Source organism: Schistocerca piceifrons, chromosome 7, assembly GCF_021461385.2.
Source record: "Schistocerca piceifrons isolate TAMUIC-IGC-003096 chromosome 7, iqSchPice1.1, whole genome shotgun sequence".
NCBI classification, from domain to species: Eukaryota; Metazoa; Arthropoda; class Insecta; order Orthoptera; family Acrididae; genus Schistocerca; species Schistocerca piceifrons.
The window spans coordinates 278,509,482-278,531,188 of NC_060144.1; the positions used below are offsets into that span (position 1 = coordinate 278,509,482).

The following is a 21,707-nucleotide window of genomic DNA, read 5'->3' on the forward strand; positions in this document are numbered from 1 at the left end:
TAAGTATGTACGTAATATACGCTGAAGCACCAAAGAAACTGGTATCGGCATGCGTATTCAAACACAGGTATATTTAAACAGGCAGAATACGGTACTGCGGTCGGCAACAGCTATATTAGACAACAAGGGTCTGGCGTAGTTGTTAGATCGGTTACTGCTGCTACAATGGCAGGTTATCAAGATTTAAGTGAGTTTAAACGTGGTGTTTTTGTCGACACAGCTGCTACGAAGGACCATTTCACGAGTGTATCGTGAATATCAAGAATCCGTTAAAACATCAAATTTCCGACATCACAGCTGCCGGAAAAAGGCCCTGCAAGAAAGTGATCAATGACCACTGTAGAGAATCGTTCAACGTGGCAGAAGTTAACATTTCCGCAAATTGCTGCAGATTTCAATACTGCGCCATCAGTAAGTGTCAGCGTGTGAACCATTCAACGAAACGTCGTCGATATGGCCTTTCTGAGCCGAAGACACATTCGTGTACCTTTGATGACTGCACGACGGAAAGCTTTACGCCTCGACTCTGGCCGTCAGTACCGACATTGGACTGTTGATGACTGGAAACATGGTGCCTCGTCAGACGAGTCCCGTTTCAAATTGTATCGAACGGATGGGCGTGTACGGGTATGCAGGCAACACCATGTATCCATGGACCCTGCATGTCAACAGCGGAGTGTTCAAGCTGGTGGAGGCTCTGTAATGCTCTGGGGTGTGTGCAGTTGCAGTGATACGGGACCGCTGATATGTCTAGATACGACTCTGACAGGTGACACGTGCGTAAGCATCCTGTCAGATCACCTGCATCCATTCGTGTCCATTGTGCATTCCGATGGACTTGCGCAGTTTCAAATGGTTCAAATGGCTCTGAACACTATGCGACTTAACTTCTGAGGTCATCAGTCGCCTAGAACTTAGAAATAATTAAACCTAACTAACCTAGGGACATCACACACATCCATGCCCGAGGCAGGGTTGGAACCTGCGACCGTAGTGGTCGCTCGGTTCCAGACTTTAGCGTCTAGAACCGCACGACCACTCCGGCCGGCTTGCGCATTTTCAGCAGGACAAGGCGACACACCACAGGTACAACTCTTAAGAGTTTAAACACTTCCACTGGCCACCAAACTCCCGAAACAAGAACATTATTGAGAATATGTGAGATGCCTTGCAACGTGCTGCTCAGAAGAGATCTTCATCCCCTCGTACTCTTGCGGATTTATGGACAGCCCTGCTGGATTCATGGTGTCAATTCTCTGCAGCACTACTTCAGAAACTAGTCGAGTCCACTCCACGTCGCTTTGCGACACCTCTCCTTGTTCGCGGGAGGCCTACACAATATTAGACACATGCACTTCTTTCGCTCTTCAGTGTATAAAGGGGAACATCATTAACAAATATCTACGAAATATTTTGGCTGCTTTCTTTCAAATTTTACATGATAGTGTAATTTTAATTCAGAAGCACGTTAGGCTATATATATGTTTCATTTGTGCAGTGTCTAAATATATATGTGATATACAAAGGGAACCTCTGTTACTAAAAGTCTCAAGAAATTATTTGACAGATTTATTTAAAATTTGTACACGTTTTTCTAATAAAAGCTAGGACGAATGGAAACATTGTCCGAAAAAATTTAGAAAAATTCTTGATCGACATTTATTTCTAATTTTAAAGCAGGAGACGGAGTTGAACAGAGACGTGGGAGGAAATACAGAAAGGGAACGGAAAAGAGGAGATGGAAAGCGAGAGGGGGCAAGAAGAGATGGGGAGAGACGGAAGAGAAAGGGATGAACAGACGAGGAAGAGGTGGACATGGACACAGAGAGGCCAGAGAAGGAGAGTAAAACGTATATCCAAAGCCCTTCCATATTATAAAGGTCTGCTGTCTTATCTTTCTTTGGGATTTAACATGACTGAGCCATAGCAGGGCATTGCTGGGAGCATAATCAATAAAGCAATTCAGAACAATATAATTTCAGCAATAGATCACTTTTCTTTGTCAGCGCTGTAGATACTTACCGCTCCGTCTAGAGGGTCGTAGAATCGTTGTATAAGTTGTATGCAAGTAGACTTTCCACAGCCTGAACTACCGACCAGAGCAACCGTCTCACCGCCTTTGATGCTAAGGTTCAGCCCTTTCAAAATCTGAAAGAACAGTGTGAAGGTAAGGGAGAATATTAGATGAATATTTGCTAAACTATAGCGATGAATATTTATAAAATGAAACATTCAGTATAAATAGAGTAGTATGTACTATCCTGTACATTCGGACATATTTTAATGTACTAACAGAGTGTGTGGAATGTAATAACCTTCACACCCTTGCGGGATGGGTACTCGAAGTGGACATTCCTGAAGTTGATGGAGCCTTCTATTTTCTCCGGTCGCTTGCCTTCTTCGGACATGCTGTCAATGAGAGACTCGCGGTCGATAACGGAGTATACCTTAGCGGCCGCACCTCTGGCTATAGAGAAGGCCTCGATGAATGGCGAAGCCATCCCTAACGACATCGAGCCTGTCATCACGCCCATGAATACCTGTAGTGACAGAAAAGGAGTTATTAGAACATGACACGGAAGAAGCCAATAGATGAAGTTGCAGCCAATGAATTCCAGCTGTAGTCTTTGTGAAGTCAAACTGTAAGAAACAGTATATCACAGAAATATGAAACAGACGTACAAGATAGCTGTAGATGATGCTGTTAGAGTTTTAATTCAACGAAGAACCTAAGATAAAAATATCTGTCCAAAATCCTCGAAGCTACTCCCAATATTTTCAGCCTTACTGGACGATGAAATTCCTTCTATGATCAAATAATGAGCTCCATTTTACAGTAATCGTTGTTCCTCGATGTATCTAACAGGCGTTTCTCAGAATCTCGCTTTTCTATACTGTACTACGTCGAAGCAAGTCTTTTGAGTGAATTAAGGTATTTGGAAGTAATTAAATGAACCACTCTGTCCTTTTGGCATAAGATTTCTGGCAACTGATTGAGTGTCGTTGGCAGTCTTGTTGCGTGTTTCTACTGTGAGGAATTCCGACCGCTTCATAAGCTTTTTTCTGAATATTGTAGAAATGCGATGACATAGGTCAGTACAAAAACTTAATAATTAATTCTACATCCGTCACATTCAGTTAGGGATATGAAAAAGGTTTGTCAGGTTGAAGAACTCTTGCCATAGATCTGCTGTTGTACCTTTGGAGTAGTAAATCTCTCTGACTGACAAAATACATGTATTGTATCTACTGAACTTGTGCTATTTCGCCTCGCGGGATTAGCCGAGCGGTCTGGGGCGCTGCAGTCATGGACTGTGCGGCTGGTGCCACCGGACGTTCGAGTCCTCCCTCAGGCATGGGTGTGTGCGTGTTTGTCCTTAGGATAATTTAGATTAAGTAGTGTGCAAGCTTAGGGACTGATAACCTTAGCAGTTAAGTCCCATAAGATTTCACACACATTTGAACATTTTGTGCTATTTCGTTCCCCGCTCCAAGAGGTAGAGCAGGCTGTTTGAGACCCGGCCTATCATAGAGTCACTGTTCTTTCAAAGCCAGTTGGGAATAAACGGCAGGCCATTACCAGTCTCTTAAATTACTCTACAAGCAAAGGAAATCTACCGAAAACATTGTTTCAAGGAAGTACGACAGGAACTATGTGTAGAGATTCTCAAAGTTGATCATAATGTCATCTTTTTAATATATTAGGACACCAGCGTAGAAGTTTCCACCTGTCACCACCTACAGTCTGTCTCCTCTCTTCTCGAAATTAGCATTCCCATCACGACACCATAAAGAGAAGAATTGTTCACGTAAGAACATACTACTCTCAGTACCGTTTTTGGAATTATCTCCCCGACTAAGTCAGTCTGTATCATTTTAAAGGATTGAAAACATAGCTAATGAGATAGCGCCTAAAAACAGAAATATTGTCAGTTTTTTTTTCTAACACACGCCTTACTCCGTTACTACTAAGTATCCTCAGTTCCCATTAGATACTTCTCAATTCCATATGTCTACATTCGAGCCGTATAGCCGAGTGTCCTTCGCTTTGACCGAAATAAGTTTTAAAGTCCTAATTTTGTACACCCATGAAAACCTTTCTATTGTCTACTGATTACTATTATCAGCAGTAGTACTGTAATTCTGATATTACTGTAAATACGTAGTTCGTAGCATAAAAATAACATTTACTCCGATATCGATCGTTAAATACGGGATTTATGACTTTTTCATAAGTAAGCAATACAACGATTGATTTTCGAATTATTGATTTTCCATTCGCATGTAACTGACCAACAGGTTTTTTTTCGAATTACAATGTGGAAACATTAAGATAATTTGGTCATGCTGTGCATTTCAATTTACAAGTAAAAATAGCCTGTATTCCAGAAGAATTTGTATCTATGAGATATTTAATTCTATTTAACTTTTTCGATGTATTTTATAACAAGTGTCAAGTGGGATTGTAAATTTTCCAGAATTGATTATTGTAATGCGAAAGTACAGAGAGACTCTAAAGTAGGTGTACACATTTCGTGGATTTAGGGGTATGCACCAAAGTAGGAGTAAAGTTATGCAGTGGAGTAGATATCCACCAACCTACGCACAGCATAACAACCCTCAACGGTACGGGCACATATCCACCAACCCACGCACAGCAAAACATCCCCCAAACGCTGACCCACAACACAAAGCAATGACATGAAGGGATCCAAAATTCAGCTCAACTACCTACCGTAGATTTACCCAGGACATTTTGAAAATGATATCCACATAGACGAAGACAGTGACGTGCTCAACGTCTTACAACTCTTGGAGAATTGCAGGCTCTATTCATCTCATTCTGACAGTTGCATAGTTATTTTCAATTCGCCGCTGTAGTTGGGTTACCCCCCCATGAACCACAGACCTTGCCGTTGGTGGGTAGGCTTGCGTACCTCAGCGATACAGATGGCCGTACCGTAGGTGCAACCACAACGGAGGGGTATCTGTTAAGAGGCCAGACAAACATGTGGTTCCTGAAGAGGGGCAGCAGACTTTTCAGTAGTTGCAGCGGCAACAGTCTGGATGATTGACTGATCTGGCCTTGTAACATTAACCAAAACGGCCTTGCTGTGCTGGTACTGCGAACGGCTGAAAGCAAGGGGAAACTACAGCCGTAATTTTTCCCGCGGACATGCAGCTTTCCTGTATGATTAAATGATGATGGCGTCCTCTTGGGTAAAATATTCCGGAGGTACAATAGTCCCCCATTCGGATCTCCGGGCGGGGACTACTCAAGAGGACGTCGTTATCAGGAGAAAGAAAACTGGCGTTCTACGGATCGGAGCGTGGAATGTCAGATCCCTTAATCGGGCAGGTAGATTAGAAAATGTAAAAATGGAAATGGATAGGTTGAAGTTAGATATAGTGGGAATTAGTGAAGTTCGGTGGCAGGAGGAACAAGACTTTTGGTCAGGTGAATACAGGGTTATAAATACAAAATCAAATAGAGGTAATGCAGGAGTAGGTTTAATAATGAATAAAAAAATAGGAGTGCGGGTTAGCTACTACAAACAGCATAGTGAACGCATTATTGTGGCCAAGATAGACACAAAGCCCATGCCTACTACAGTAGTACAAGTTTATATGCCAACTAGCTCTGCAGATGATGATGAAATAGATGAAATGTATGACGAGATAAAAGAAATTATTCAGGTAGTGAAGGGAGACGAAAATTTAATAGTCATGGGTGACTGGAATTCGTCAGTAGGAAAAGGGAGAGAAGGAAACATAGTAGGTGAATATGGATTGGGGGTAAGAAATGAAAGAGGAAGCCGCCTTGTAGAATTTTGCACAGAGCAGAACTTAATCATAGCTAACACTTGGTTCAAGAATCATAAAAGAAGGTTGTATACCTGGAAGAATCCTGGCGATACTAAAAGGTATCAGATAGATTATATAATGGTAAGACAGAGATTTAGGAACCAGGTTTTAAACTGTAAGACATTTCCTGGGGCAGATGTGGATTCTGACCACAATTTATTGGTTATGAACTGCAGATTGAAACTGAAGAAACTGCAAAAAGGTGGGAATCTAAGGAGATGGGACCTGGTTAAACTGAAAGAACCAGAGGTTGTAGATAGTGTCAGGGAGAGCATAAGGGAACAATTGACAGGAATGGGGGAAAGAAATACAGTAGAAGAAGAATGGGTAGCTTTGAGGGATGAAGTAGTAAAGGCAGCAGAGGATCAAATAGGTATACAGACGAGGGTAACAGAAATAATATTGAATTTAATTGATGAAAGAGAAAATATAAAAATGTAGTAAATGAAGCAGGCAAAAACGAATACAAACGTCTCAAAAATGAGATCGACAGGAAGTACAAAATGGCTAAGCTGGGATGGCTGGAGGACAAATGTAAGGATGTAGAGGCTTGTCTCACCAGGGGTAAGGTAGATACTGCCTACAGGAAAATTAAAGAGACCTTTGGAGAGAAGAGAACCACTTGTATGAATATCAAGAGCTCAGATGGCAACCCAGTTCTAAGCAAAGAAGGGAAGGCAGAAATGTGGAAGTAGTATATAGAGGGTTTATACAAGGGCGATGTACTTGAGGACAATATTATGGAAATGGAAGAGGATGTAGGTGAAGACGAAATGGGAGATAAGATATTGCGTGAAGAGTTTGACAGAGCACTGAAAGACCGGAGTCGAAACAAGGCCTCGGGAGTAGACAACATTCCATTAGAACTACTGATGGCCTTGGGAGAGCCAGTCATGACAAAACTCTACCATCTTGTGAGCAATATGTATGAGACAGGCGAAATACCCTCAGACTTCAAGAAGAATATAATAATTCCAATCCCAAAGAAAGCAGGTGTTGACAGATGTGAAAATTACCGAACTATCAGTTTAATAAGTCACAGCTGCAAAATACTAACACGAATTCTTTACAGACGAATGGAAAAACTGGTAGAAGCGGACCTCGGATAAGATCAGTTTGGATTCCATTGAAATGTTGGAACACGTGAGGCAATACTAACCTTACGACTTATCTTAGAAGAAAGATTAAGAAAAGGCAAACCTACGTTTCTAGCATTTGTAGACTTAGAGAAAGCTTTTGACAATGTTAACTGGAATACTCTCTTTCCAATTCTGAAGGTGGCAGGTATAAAACACAGGGAGCGAAAGGCTATTTACAATTTGTACAGAAATCAGATGGCAGTTATAAGAGTCGAGGGGCATGAAAGGGAAGCAGTGGTTGGGAAAGGAATGAGACAGGGTTGTAGCCTCTCCCCGATGTTATTCAATCTGTATATTGAGCAAGCAGTAAAGGAAACAAAAGAAAAATTCGGAGTAGGTATTAAAATTCATGGAGAAGAAGTAAAAACTTTGAGGTTCGCCGATGACGTTGTAATTCTGTCGGAGACAGCAAAGGACTTGGAAGAGCAGTTGAACGGAATGGACAGTGTCTTGAAAGGAGGATATAAGATGAATATCAACAAAAGCAAAACGAGGATAATGGAATGTAGTCAAATTAAATCGGGTGATGCTGAGGGAATTAGATTAGGAAATGAGACACTTAAAGTAGTAAAGGAGTTTTGCTATTTAGGGAGTAAAATAACTGATGATGGTCGAAGTAGAGAGGATATAAAATGTAGACTGGCAATGGCAAGGAAATCGTTTCTGAAGAAGAGAAATTTGTTAACATCGAGTGTAGATTTAAGTGTCAGGAAGTCGTTTCTGAAAGTATTTGTATGGAGTGTAGCCATGTATGGAAGTGAAACATGGACGATAACTAGTTTGGACAAGAAGAGAATAGAAGCTTTCGAAATGTGGTGCTACAGAAGAATGCTGAAGATAAGGTGGGTATATCATATAACTAATGAGGAGGTATTGAATAGGATTGGGGAGAATAGAAGTTTGTGGCACAACTTGACTAGAAGAAGGGATCGGTTGGTAGGGCATGTTTTGAGGCATCAAGGGATCACAAATTTAGCATTGGAGGGCAGCGTGGAGGGTAAAAATCGTAGAGGGAGACCAAGAGATGAATACACTAAGCAGATTCAGAAGGATGTAGGTTGCAGTAGGTACTGGGAGATGAAGAAGCTTGCACAGGATAGAGTAGCATGGAGAGCTGCATCAAACCAGTCTCAGGACTGAAGACCACAACAACAAGAAGTTGTGTTACATTCTGAGTTGCGACACCATACACGAGCTACCTGAGACGGCAGAGGTGCAGAGGATTAAGATTCGGCGATTTGGTGGGTCATGCAGATGGTCATGCGCGGCCTGTCTACTTATCGAGATAAGCCACTTTGAGATACTCTCTTGCCTCTCGACTGACATGTACGGGTGCACCGTCGACAAAACAGCATCAATCGATATGCAGGCGAACACGACACGTTAGAAGCCTGTATTGGCCCACGATGCAATGCCTACCACCAGCTCAGAAATAAAGTAGTTTCAGGCAAGAGTTTATTTAACATTTTACTCTTATTTTGATACATACATTACAACCAAAGTGACTATAGTTACTTCGGAATTATCCTGTATAATATGTTGTGCATTAGATAGACGTTATTGTATTTCAAAAACAAAGCTGACTGCCTGAGAAACAACTTCACTTCGTACGAAAATACCGTATATTTATATGTAGACAAAAATTCTGATGTGGCATATCTTCGAAGTTCTAAATGTTAATTCAGAAGTACAAAAATATCTTTTCTTGATATTTCGATTCTCGGAGTTATGTAACTGTAAAAATGTTAACAGTTTGAAAAACCGGATGTTATGATAAAATTTAATTTGACAATACAATCTCTAGAATAATATAACTTCTGGAAACCGGGCTGAGATAAGCTATAGCTCTAAGTACGCGGCATATTGTTGTTAGTTGACATCAAATTTATTTTGAGCGAGGCACATCATTGTTTTGTATTTCCAGAATTTAATGTTTTCGATCTCAGAAACTGCGCAAAAGTGAACATCTCTTGTGTGACCATAATTTTGTTGCAAAATTGTCACTTGTAATCCCAAGGAGAGGGAAGTATAATCATATAATTCGTTACGGACAATTTAAAAGAAAGATGAATCAACATGTGAAATTTAAAATATTGTGTCTTTACTTATAATGAAAATCCGAGGACCTATTCATGTACAAACCGAAGATTCCTGTCGTATTTCATTGAAGTTAAGAAGAGTAATCTGTTCTATTAATTAGAAAAATAATAGCTCTCAATCCATGAATTTTAACAGCACTTTCACATCTGTGGAATAAACATAACCTACAAAAACGCATAACATGTATAAAATAACATTACAAGATTAGGAAATACGGTTAGTAGACTAGCAAGCACTATTACCCCTAATGTCGTTACGATTTACATAATCCATGTCTCTAGTCATTATTTAACTCCTATTACTACTGCTCATTATATTATAGTTAATACCATTATTTAAGTAAAGAGTGATATAATGCGTAAAACCCTGTTCCGATGTAAGATTGTGCCTGAAAGTCTTCTTGTTATCAGGCTAAATACCTTAATATATCACCCAATAAAACAATTAAAATAAGTTGTCATTAAAGCTAATAAATTGAAATTAATGTTTTATAACAGTTAATGTTATGAATAATTAAAGATATTTATAAAGAGATGTTTTGCATAGCAGAAACAAGAACAGCATTATCATTCGCTAATACGAATTTACTTACTCGCTTGTGCGCCAAACTGTGTGGAAGCTGATTTGAGGAACGTGTCCAAATATGTCGTCTCGGGGGGGCACTTTTCATGTATGGCTGCAGTATGAAGTGAACCGACAGAATGTTGCTCGTCAGTTCGTTGTAGGTGTTTAATGAGTTGGCGCTAGGAGTAGTTACATAAAACTATCCCGCCTGACAATGAGTTGTTTCCGTGAATTTATGTTTCGAGAAACTGTCATAGAGCTTGTATACAGCTAGACATCTGAAAGTGTTCATTAAAACAACTACTTTGCGAAAAGAAATTTCAGTTAGGGTAAGACATGTAAGTTAATACAAAACCATTGTTTTGTGGGACAGTGTCTCAAGAAGCAAAAATATAGTTTTTGGACTGATAATTTCACTGTGTAATTAGAGAATGAAACCGTAATAGCAGCAAAAGCGTCAGTGGAATGGCTAGTTAGCAATGTTGTACGCTCTCTGTAACGTCCACGCATTTACGAACTCTCTCACACCATTCTTTTTCTTGCTGCAAGCAGACAATTTAGATGCTCCACAACTTGGTAAATATACATAGGCGTTTGGACCATCTATCTCACCATATACTTTGCAATCACTGATGTTTCTAAACTTCGTTGTTACTAAGACATGTAACTTGAATGTGGTAGTACTCACTGTGATCATGGTTGCAGCATCATAGATCTGGCCCTCCGTTTTGTCCATATCCCTGATGATAAGAGTTACACCGTACCAGAAAGCCAGGGCGTAGCTAGCGTAGATAAAGAACCAAAGGATGCCGAACGCGAGCCCAGTTAATAAATTCCGTTTCACGTTCAGGTTTTTGGCTGACAGAAGATTCTTCTCGTACCTATAACAAATCGAAGAGACGAGAGCAATTAGGTAGTACACTTGCTTGGAAATTTGTGGCAAGGACTATGGGACCAAACTGCTGAGGTCATCGGTCCATAGGCTTACACACTACTTAAATTATCTTAAACTAATTTAGACTAAGGCCAACTCACACATCCATGCCCGAGAGAGGAGTCGAACCTCCAACGGGGGTAGCAGCGCAATCCGTAACAACGCGCCCTAGACCGCACGACTACCCTGCGCGGCAAACACTTGCATCTGTGTGTGAAGGACGAAAGACGAAAATAAGAATAACGTGGCAAAGTGTAAGTCATCTGCGCATAGCTTATAACTTCATGTAAAAGAGATGGTGCAGTTGACTAGCACAGCGCGGTTAGACTCCGAAGAGAGTCAGTTCGGGAGAATCGAGGAGAGGCATCGTTCACTTGAGTTGTAGAGTCTGATATTCGGAAATTGAAATATAGGTTGAGCGCACAGGCACACGAGTAGTTTAAGCTTACACCCTCAGTTGTTCACAGGAAGTGCCAACAGATTGTAATCACACTCTGCAAATTTGTTTCTCATACGATGGCACAGTCATTTATTGCTTGTGATTCAATAAGCCCCTAAGTTTGCTACTAGTTCTGGATGGTAACATAATTGTCATTATCCTAATAAGGAAACTTTCGTCCTCTGCTGGACTAATTCCGAGCCCAGTCTTCTTAATGAGTGGTGGCCTTCAGTTACATGTTGCTCCAGAATCTTGTCCAATGTTATCCATTCACCTCCTACTACGTCATCACTCGGTTTTTTCATATCTCTTGGAACTTCATTTGTACATCTTGTGCCCTCTAGGCAATCTTAATGTTCAGACCATCTTCATTTTATTTTAATGACCACAATAATTACGCCTTTTACTCCGGTTTGTTCCTATATTCATTTTCCTGTTTTACTCTGTCTCCCAGTAACTACCGCATATCGTCTAACAGTTGGTTGAGCTTCGCTCAATTTTTGAATGGTTTAACGCACTGAAAATCGATGTGATACTCATATGTGTCAAACTTCGTCATATACTGTTATTGGCAACTCCCCGTTCCACAGTGTCTGTTTTCAAAGGAAATGCTTTAAATTGGATAATTTTCACTCATTGGTCATGTTCATGGATCGGTAAATGCTGAGAGTTGGATATTAGTTCTTTAACATCTTATCATAGCAGACAAAGACGTATAATTTATAAAAATGGATTCATGTATGTGAATATATATGTACGTAAACCCAACATCTTCTCCAAAACCACGCTAACGAATTCATCAAACTTGGAGCACACATCACTTATTGTCTGGAAATCACCTACGTTTCAAAGAGGTGGGATGGAGAGGTGAACTGTATGAGTGGAAAAGAAGTGTAGCCCACAACGTGCTAACACACTTACTTTAGTCACCCAGTTTTTGAGAATGGCAGCACATAGGTTCGAATATACTTTACACATAATTTCAAATCTTTAAGAAACTTCTTCTCCCGGATAACCCACACCAAATGATGAAAGGACGAGAGTTCATCGCTTACGACATTCTCACTGTCCATTCAGTAAATCTGCCACGTGAAGTATGACATTTCAATTTATTACATCTTTACTACTAACTGTATTCGCTACACATTTTTCAGATATTATCCACATATACCACCCAATGTAGCAGAAAAATTACATCATTTCTCGACACACAGTTCAGAAGGTACGTTGTCATAAACACCGAAATGCTTGAGAAACTGTTGCATCATGCAGGACGTTTAGTTTACTACTCCTTTGCTACTAACTCTATTCACAACAGACTTGGCAAACACTATCCGTATACCCCGCTGAATGTACCACAAAAATATATCACTCTTCGACAAATGGTTCAGTACATATAACGTCATTAACAACGATTTGCGTGAAAAACTACCACGTCATGGATGATGTTTTAATTTATTACTCCATTACTACTAATTCTATTCACAACACACCTCACAGATTGTGAGAGTTGTCAATATTCTCTTAGGATTTAAGGTTGGCTACAGCGCGCATACACATTCTCTGGAATCTAAGATATTGTTGTCGCGCTTCGCAGTGCACGGATTAATTAGTGGCAATTTGGAAGCCAGTGTAGGAGCCTACCTGCTGTGGTGCGCACGTGTGTTGGGCGAGGGGTCATCGCCGAGCTGCCGTACTGCCGTGTCCGCCAGCAGCGACACAGGATTTGGTACTGAGTTGATGTTTTTTATAATTTGCAGCGCGCTTATTAATTTCAAGAAAAGGGTTTGTGTATGTGCATAGCAGCAGACGGTAATTTTGATAATGATGGGAGTTGAATTCTTAAGGGAAACCATTGTTGGGTGAATAGGTTAAGTATTGATTTTTGTTATTGATTTCTTTTGTAATTGTCAGGGAATTGTTCCACTATTATTTGAGAAGTATTTCAGTCTGTCTCAAGAGTTTGATTAATTTGTAATATTGCTTTAATGCCACTTGAGGCATTTTTACATACGAAGCGATTGTTCAACGAGCTTCTAGCATTTTGTTAATTGAATGAGAATGAATCGCTTTCAGAATATAGTTTTTGAAACAAGGAATTACTTGTTTGGGTTATCATTTATCGAGTTTAGATTAGACCAAACCCTTTCTCTTGAATTGTATGTAGTTGTAGTAAGGAGCAGTAGTCGCAGTAACAGCGGGAGCCTCCATACGGAACGTGCATTACACTCAGCGTGAATGATAGGTTTTTTTTTATGTTTCTGTAAAATAATGGAATTCAGCAGATCAAGCAGTGGGAGCAGAAAGACCAAGTAAGTTATTTGTTGCGCACAGGACCAATAAAAAAATTAAGTCCAGGCGATCTCTATAATAGTAAAGTTAACAAGAGTAGAAGCACGAGATTTTCAGTAGAAAACACGAGATAAGAAGATAGAGCTCGCGACTTTCACCTGTCGACATGCCTGCCAGGATACTTCTTTTTTTTTTGGATGAGTCATAGTTAGATATGCTTCGTCTGTCTACTGCCAACTGCAGGCTTACGCAACAGTAATCATTAGTGGCGGCACAGCACTTTGATCGCTTGCGCACTGCCTTATAGTAAGACAAAATTTTATTTGAGCAGTTTTGCCTTTGAATTTATTGGTTCATTGTGTAATAGTTAATTGAACAGTGCTATTTTTAGGTTAGCGGTGTATTTCAGTGACATGTATTCGTTCGTATTGCGACAATGATTACGCGAGCACAAAAGAAAATGGAAAAGAATGCAGATGCTACTGCAAACGCGAATGTAGATACGGTTCTGAACATGTATGTAGAAGCGATTTCAAACGCAGTTTCCGAAAATTCGGAACAGAGAGTAGAAAATTCTTTTTAGAATATTGAGATCCCGGAATTTTCGAACAATACTACGGAGAATCGGAATGTAGGCGATCATTGGCCAACAACGCGTGATGAACAACTGTGTGCTACACGCAACTTACGACATGACAATACAGTGACGCAACCCGAACTCATTATGAGAAATTCCAGCGTTGCTTCTGCCTCAAAAGTGCAGAGTAATTTTGTTTTCCCCACTTTCGGTGGAAATTCAGGTCTCGTTGCCACTCCGATGGAGCAGAGTAATTTTGCCTTTCCCTCTGTTAGTGGAAATGCTGTTACTGCTTCTGCTTTAACAGAGAAGAGTAACGTTGTACTCCCTGCCCTCAGTAATGTTGTTTTACAATTGTTACTGAGTAAACTCAATGAATTGTATGACAGACAAAAGAGTAAACTCACTGAATTTAACAACAATAATGCTATGAATTTCAAATCACTCCAGAACGAAATTAACGAGAACCTAACATTGTTTTGGGGTGAGGAGAATGACAATTTAAATCGTAAATTTGAAGAAATGACCAGTCAGTTGAAAACTCAGGTACGTGAAGAATTCTAAGCAGATATTAATAATCTTGTATCTCGACTTGATCAAGTACAAAACGTTGATATTGTTGAAGTGAAACGACGGACGTCATAACAAGATCTGCAAGTAGACGTATTAGTGAAAAATGCCGAGTCATTGGAATTATGTTCAAAGAGCTTCTAGCGTTTTGAAAATTGAATGAAAAAGAATCGCTTTCAGAGTTTAGTTTTTGAAAGAAGGAATTACTTGTTTGGGTTATCATTTATCGAGTTTACATTTGACCAAACCCCTTCTCTTGAATTATATGTAGTTGTAGTAAGCAGCAGCAGCCGCAGCAACAGCAGGAGACGCCATACAGAACATGCATTACACTCAGCGTGAATAATAGGTTTTTTATGTTTCTGTTGAATAATGGAATGCAGCAGATCGAGCAGTGGGAGCAGAAATACCAAGTAAGTTACTTGTTGCGCACGGGACCAATTTATAAAAAAATCAAGCTTATACGATTTCTGTAATAGTAAAGCTAACATGAGTAGAAGCACGAGGTTTTCAGTAGAAAACACGAGATAAGAAGATAGACCTCGCGACTTTCAATAGAAGCTAAATACACCCCTAGATGTATCTGCAAAATTATGTTACTTTACAATACATAGTTCAGGAGACATGAAACTGTAGCGCGAAATTCGCTAGAGATTCAGGTGAAGTATGTGTACCAATAACTGTGAAATACCTTAAATGTATGTGAAACGTATTTACAAATGTGTAAACCGACGAAGCCAGTTGTAAAAGGCTCATCCTAAAGCCCTGGACCGATTTCAAACAAATTAGCTACACACGTTAGTTGCAATCTGGAAAGTAATACTGTTGTTGTTGTGGTCTCCAGTCCTGAGACTGGTTTGATGCAGCCCTCCATGCTACTCTATCCTGTGCAAGCCTTTTCATCTCCCAGTACCTACTGCAACCCACATCCTTCTGAATCTGCTTAGTGTATTCATCTCTTGGTCTCCCTCTACGATTTTTACCCTCCACGCTGCCCTCCAATACTAAATTTGTGATCCCTTGATGCCTCAGAACATGTCCTACCAACCGATCCCTTCTTCTGGTTAAGTTGTGCCACAAACTTCTCTTCTCCCCAATCCTATTCAATACTTCCTCATTAGTTATGTGATCTACCCATCTAATCTTCAGCATTCTTCTGTAGCACCACATTTCGAAAGCTTCTATTCTCTTCTTGTCCAAACTATTTACCGTCCATGTTTCACTTCCATACATGGCTACACTCCATACGAATACTTTCAGAAATGACTTCCTGACACTTAAATCAATACTGGATGTTAACAAAATTCTCGTCTTCAGAAACGCTTTCCTTGCCATTGCCAGCCTACATTTTATATCCTCTCTACTTCGACCATCATCAGTTATTTTGCTCCCCAAATAGCAAAACTCCTTTACTACTTTAAGTTTCTCATTTCCTAATCTAATTCCCTCAGCATCACCCGACTTAATTAGACTACATTCCATTATCCTTGTTTTGCTTTTGTTGATGTTCATCTTATATCCTCCTTTGAAGACACTGTCCATTCCATTCAACTGCTCTTCCAAGTCCTTTGCTGTCTCTGACAGAATTACAATGTCATCGGCGAACCTCAAAGTTTTTATTTCTTCTCCATGAATTTTAATACCTACTCCGAATTTTTCTTCTGTTTCCTTTACTGCTTGCGCAATATACAGATTGAACAACATCGGGGAGAGGTTAAAACCCTGTCTTACTCCCTTCCCAACCACTGCTTCCCTTTCATGTCCCTCGACTCTTATAACTGCCATCTGGTTTCTGTACAAATTGTAAATAGCCTTTCGCTCCCTGTATTTTACCCCTGCCACCTTTAGAATTTGAAAGAGAGTATTCCAGTCAACATTGTCAAAAGCTTTCTCTAAGTCTACAAATGCTAGAAACGTAGGTTTGCCTTTCCTTAATCTTTCTTCTAAGTCATAAGGTCAGTATTGCCTCACATGTTCCAGTGTTTCTACGGAATCCAAACTGATCTTCCTCGAGGTTGGCTTCTACTAGTTTTTCCATTCGTCTGTAAAGAATTCGTGTTAGTATTTTGCAGCTGTGACTTATTAAGCTGATAGTTCGGTAATTTTGACATCTGAAAGTAATACTATGGAATGAGAACTATCAGCTTCCTGTTGGGATGAGCGTAATAATGTTAACATGAGGACAGAAGGCTCGAGGCGTAGGTGGATAGAGAGTGAGGGGGCAAGAAGAATTGAGCACAGATAGAGGGGAATTGGAGATGGACAGAGAGAGGGAGCTGGGAAAATGGACAGAGAGAAGAGAGACAAGGAGATGGACAGAGAATGAAAAGAGGAGGAAATGAGAGAGGTAGGAAAATGAAGAGATAGGTAGAGAGAGAAGGAACACATCACCAGACAGTGGGGGGAGTAGGAAATAGACAAAAAAAGGGAAGATGAGCTGATGGATAAGGAGAAGAGAGAGGAGGACATGGACAGAGAAAGAAAAGTGAAAAAGAAGGACAGGGAGTGGGGCCTTGAGGATATTGACAGAGCGGGGAGGAGGAGATGGGGTTTGCTAATCAAAAGAGGAGGTGAGGAAGGAAGGATGAACAGAGGGAGAAGCAGCACACTGACAAGAGGGGGCGGAGGAAGTGGGCTACCCACATATAGCAGACAACAAACGCGTCAGTAAGTCATGTTTTTAGGGGCTGATACCTGCGTATCTCTTTATTTGCAATTTTGCCTGTTTCTAATAATATTAGAGTTGCTTAGGCTGATTAAGGGTTCACTTTGGAAAGTTTGAACATCTCTTACTTACAAAAACGACGGTGTACCTCGACCTAGTTTCTCGAATGAAGAGCATTGCTTTCGCAAGTCTCTTGACATGACCACAGGCGAACTTGCGCCGATCCGTTCTCGGTTTTTGGGACCGGTGGCGGAAGGACACTGGAGTGAGCTTGTATCATTACACTATCCTCACTTTCTATAAATTAAAGTACTGGAGAATTATTTGAGTTTCATGTAGCTGATAAGTTGGCACAAGGAGGCTATCTGAGGTAAACTGCCTATGAGGTAGATACGTAAGAGCTGGGGCGCGTTTCAAGTCGCTGCAGAAGAACAGTTGAGCACCGGGCGGAAACCGAATGGAATTCCAGCAGCGGCGGGGCTAAACGGCGTCGCTGAGTGATTATGTACGCTAAGCAGTGCGAGATTATGACTACATTAAAACAAAATCTTCAAATATTCACCACACACTCAAATCACGTCCAGCTAAGCAACACAAACTCTAAAACAGCGTTGAAGTCACAAATAAAGATATGGGTTCAGTAAAATTGTCACCACATTTCCATAAGAAATAGTTTGAAAGTCATTAACACTTGTGTATGAAATAGTTTATAACGGTGGGAACAAATGCTACAGACAAGATAATAAAGGGTACACTGTGCCATCTGATCGGTCTTGAAATCAGTTATAAAATGAGTGTATTTATTGTAGTGCAGAACAGACAATTGTTAGAAATAAAACACTTAGTAAATAGTAACTGAGTACCAAATCAAAGCGTTCTCCACAGATATACGAAACATGAGCTTCAGCATGAAAGATTTATACTGTAATTGTAGTCTGTTTGTATTTGTTTAGTAAAAAAGTTTTAAAACAATATTTATAAGAGTTTGAAAACCAAAATGAGGATGTGGCGATCTAAATTAGGTAGTATGTCTGGCTTGCATTTGCCATTTCCTTGTGTGTGATATGTTAACTGAAACTTGATTATCCAGCAATGTTTAACATATGATGGTGCAATATGTACTTGCAGAATGTTTAACTACGTATGTAGTGTATCTGAAATATCTAAAATTTTGGAAACTTATATCCACTGAAAGTGAGGTACAACTACCACATACTCACTTGACAGGAGACGCCCACATGAGGGAAGTGATGAAGAGGTAAGCAGAGCTTGTTCCGTGGTTTACAATGTTCGCCGTTGGTTGGGAAAGTGCAAGTGTGCAAGTGTGGTTGGCGTTAGGATTATTTCGATCTGGAGACTTAGACATGTTGCTGAATATCGACTTGCAATTTAGACAACATTCGAACAATAGCTAATAGTGACTCATCTGTGCTGTGGTGCTCCGGTTATTGCGTACAGACTTGGATGAACTTATTGAGCACTAGACATTTGTTCAGTTCGTATTCTGATGTACTACAGAGAGCCTTTCGTCACTACCTGCAAATGTCATGCTTACCTTCTTGGGTTAGCTGTTTCACATTTCATTTGCTTCGCTCGATATAGTATTAGCCTGTGCAAGGCCACCATTCAATGTAACATGTGTTTAAATCGGAATAAACTGTTAGTGATCTATAATCCTGTCGTTGGACTGTATTAATATTCTGACAGATTAGCCGTTAGCTTCTTTACTTAATATTATCGTACTGATTTGTGTGCTTTTATACATTATTCACTGATTTCAATAATGAAAACCGGCACCAGTTAATTACTTTGCTCATATTTAGCACAACGCATTTCAAGAATGTATTCTCATTTTCAAGTGCATTTTTTTGCTTAAATATTGCTTGTAATTCTTCCATGTGTGATTATAAGCCTTTCCTCCACTGTAGGTGCCTTTTTGAGGCTACATTGCAATCGGAAAAGCGGACAAATGAATTATGGAATAGTTTTTATACGCTAAAATTAGAGATAGAATTTTAATTTTTTACTTAGAGATATTTTACCTCCTCCATTACACAGAATATAACACACACACAAATCATCACTTACACTGTTTGTTTTTGGTTTTTATTATCGAACATCCTACAGAGATATCACGACTGCTTGGTTATGCAGAAAATTTTTATACATCCAGAGGTGTTACATTTCTGTGAATTACAATATATACATAAAGTTGTGAAATATAAAATTCATTTTACGAAAATTGACTACTGAATTATCCCTTATGTCTTTGTTTTGTTGTTAATAGTGAGTAGAGTCTATGAGGTATTGCACATATTTATGGAAATATGAATTAGAAAAATTTGAAAAAATTAACTGATTCGCTATGTAGTTTGTCACTGAGATTTTCTTTTTCTTGCTTTTGCGGTGTACAAATTTTGCCACCTGTTCCTCTAAATCTTTTGTAATGATTTTTGGAAGTGGTTGACTATTGTAAGGTACTCTACGATTTTGAATGGGTGCCACTAGCAGGAACATAAGATTAGATTCACTGAACTCAACAACTGTTATATATGTATATATTAGCCATTTTGCCAGATCAGTAGTAGCAACACATAAAAAACACTGGACACCCACCAACTGTTATATACATAACCATTTTGGCACATCAGCAATAGCAACACATATAAAACACTAGACACCTATTAAAAATATACTAGAATCTCTCAAGATACTCCACAACTTCCAGAAACCACATATAATGGATTTAATGAAGAAGCTGGAAATTTTAGTACACCACAGATAATAAGGGGACAAATTTATCAGTCACAGACTACTCAGCGATGTAATTAATTTTTCAAGGGGTTTCTCTTGAATATGATAACTGTATTAATTTCCACAATTATGAATACTTTTACTATTGAAACCACGATAGTGAAAATTCTACGAGGTGCTACAGGAAAGACACTGCAAGACAGAGAAGTGAAAGCATTAGAAAAAGGAGATAAAGTGCACTCCTTTAATGAGTGAGTGCATAAGAGAAAACATGAATGGAACGAAAACATAGACAGGATGGGTAACAGATGATTCTGAAAATCATAAGAAATAAATTACCATCTGCTAAAAGAAATATTGGCCGTCCAAGGGAAAGATGAAGCTGCAACCCCAGGGTAGACTGAAGGGTATTGAAGGAAACAGGATTTAGTCTAGGAAGAAAGGAAAAGGAAGAAGACGTACATTACCTCTTAGACTCTATTCAACATCTACAATGAAACAAACGTATAATCGATAGATCAATAGACAACTGTGGTAAAATAAAAAATTTACAGTTCTACGTGCATAATGTAATCCAGAAAAATTTAACGTCTCTAACTACGTACAAACTCTTCTTGAAACCATACTGTCATTTTATCTCTGTAGTATGTTTGATTACGAAAACAAACCGTGTGAGTAATGATTTTCATGCTTGTGATATTCTGTGTAACAGAGCAGGCACAATGCTTATGAGTAGAAAAACAAAAACAGCATCTCAAAAATTAGCATATGTAGGGAAATTCCCAGATAAATTGGTCCGATTGTCCAGCTGCAGAAAATCCTCAAAAAGACGACGAAAGTTTCAAGAGAGGCGGAAAACCACACATGTAAACATCAGAGAAATATTTTTGTAAGAAAATCTACTTGAAAATGAGAATAAATTCTCAAGACATGTTAGCTAAGAATGAAAAAATAAGCATCTAGTGCAGATTTTCATCATTAAATCACGAACGATACAGTTGTCGGCTTTCCAAAACGTAGATTATGATGAGTGGAATTAAGTTATCAATTACTGACTGTTCATTAATTAGGCTATATGATTAACTGATACTTCTTTGTTGCTACAATGCAACAGTACACAAGCCAAACCCTGTGTTAAAAAAAAAAAAAACGATTTGTGTAGTCGCCCTCTGGCCGTTAGGCAGCAGTAACCTGATTTCACCTGACGATCTATTTCATCGATTTCACAATATTTGTCTGTTACTTTACACCCCTAATTAAATTGCAAACTGTTAGATGGGACCGACTTAGCTAGCTTTGAGTGGGGCCGGCAGCAAGAGCTTCATTAATCATTTGCAATTAAATTTCAGCTGTCCAGTACGCCAAGTATAAATGCACCCGACGTTTACCAGATATTCCCTTCTCTTGTCGCGAATCATTCTTTCTACCTGTTAGCTCGTAGAATTGACAGTATTTTCTAATAGAATATCACAGCAAACGTGGTGTTATCTCTCAGTTCAACCAGTCACCATGTTTTCTGGCCGATTAGCATAAGAAGTTTAATTTCCTGTTCTTTGCATTTGATGAAAGTAGTTCTTTCTGTAGTTTCAGGCGACAGATTACTCCAAATTACCTTTGATCCCTCTGTTTGTGGCAGGATATGGGTGTTTCAATAGTTTATATTCACTCTTGCCCTTTTTAATGGTAAATGTTGTTCAGAACACCATTTCATAGTGGCTTGCTGCGTCCAATCTACATCTACATAGAAACTCTGCAAGTCACCGTACGGTGCGTGGTGGAGGGTACCGTGTACCACTACTTCTCATTTC

The 21,707-nt window shown here is 39.5% G+C and overlaps 1 protein-coding gene across 1 annotated transcript in view; it reads right to left on the reverse strand.

Moving 5' to 3' along the window:
* Positions 1 to 21,707, reverse strand: part of LOC124805629 (ATP-dependent translocase ABCB1-like) — a 125,796-nt gene that overhangs the window by 79,364 nt on the left and 24,725 nt on the right. Inside the window, exons 7-9 of the mRNA XM_047266197.1 lie at positions 10,357 to 10,549; positions 2,316 to 2,540; positions 2,023 to 2,148 (exon numbers count right to left, since the gene is read on the reverse strand). Of these exons, the coding sequence (XP_047122153.1) occupies positions 2,023 to 2,148; positions 2,316 to 2,540; positions 10,357 to 10,549 (544 nt within the window). The remainder of the gene's footprint in view (positions 1 to 2,022; positions 2,149 to 2,315; positions 2,541 to 10,356; positions 10,550 to 21,707) is intronic.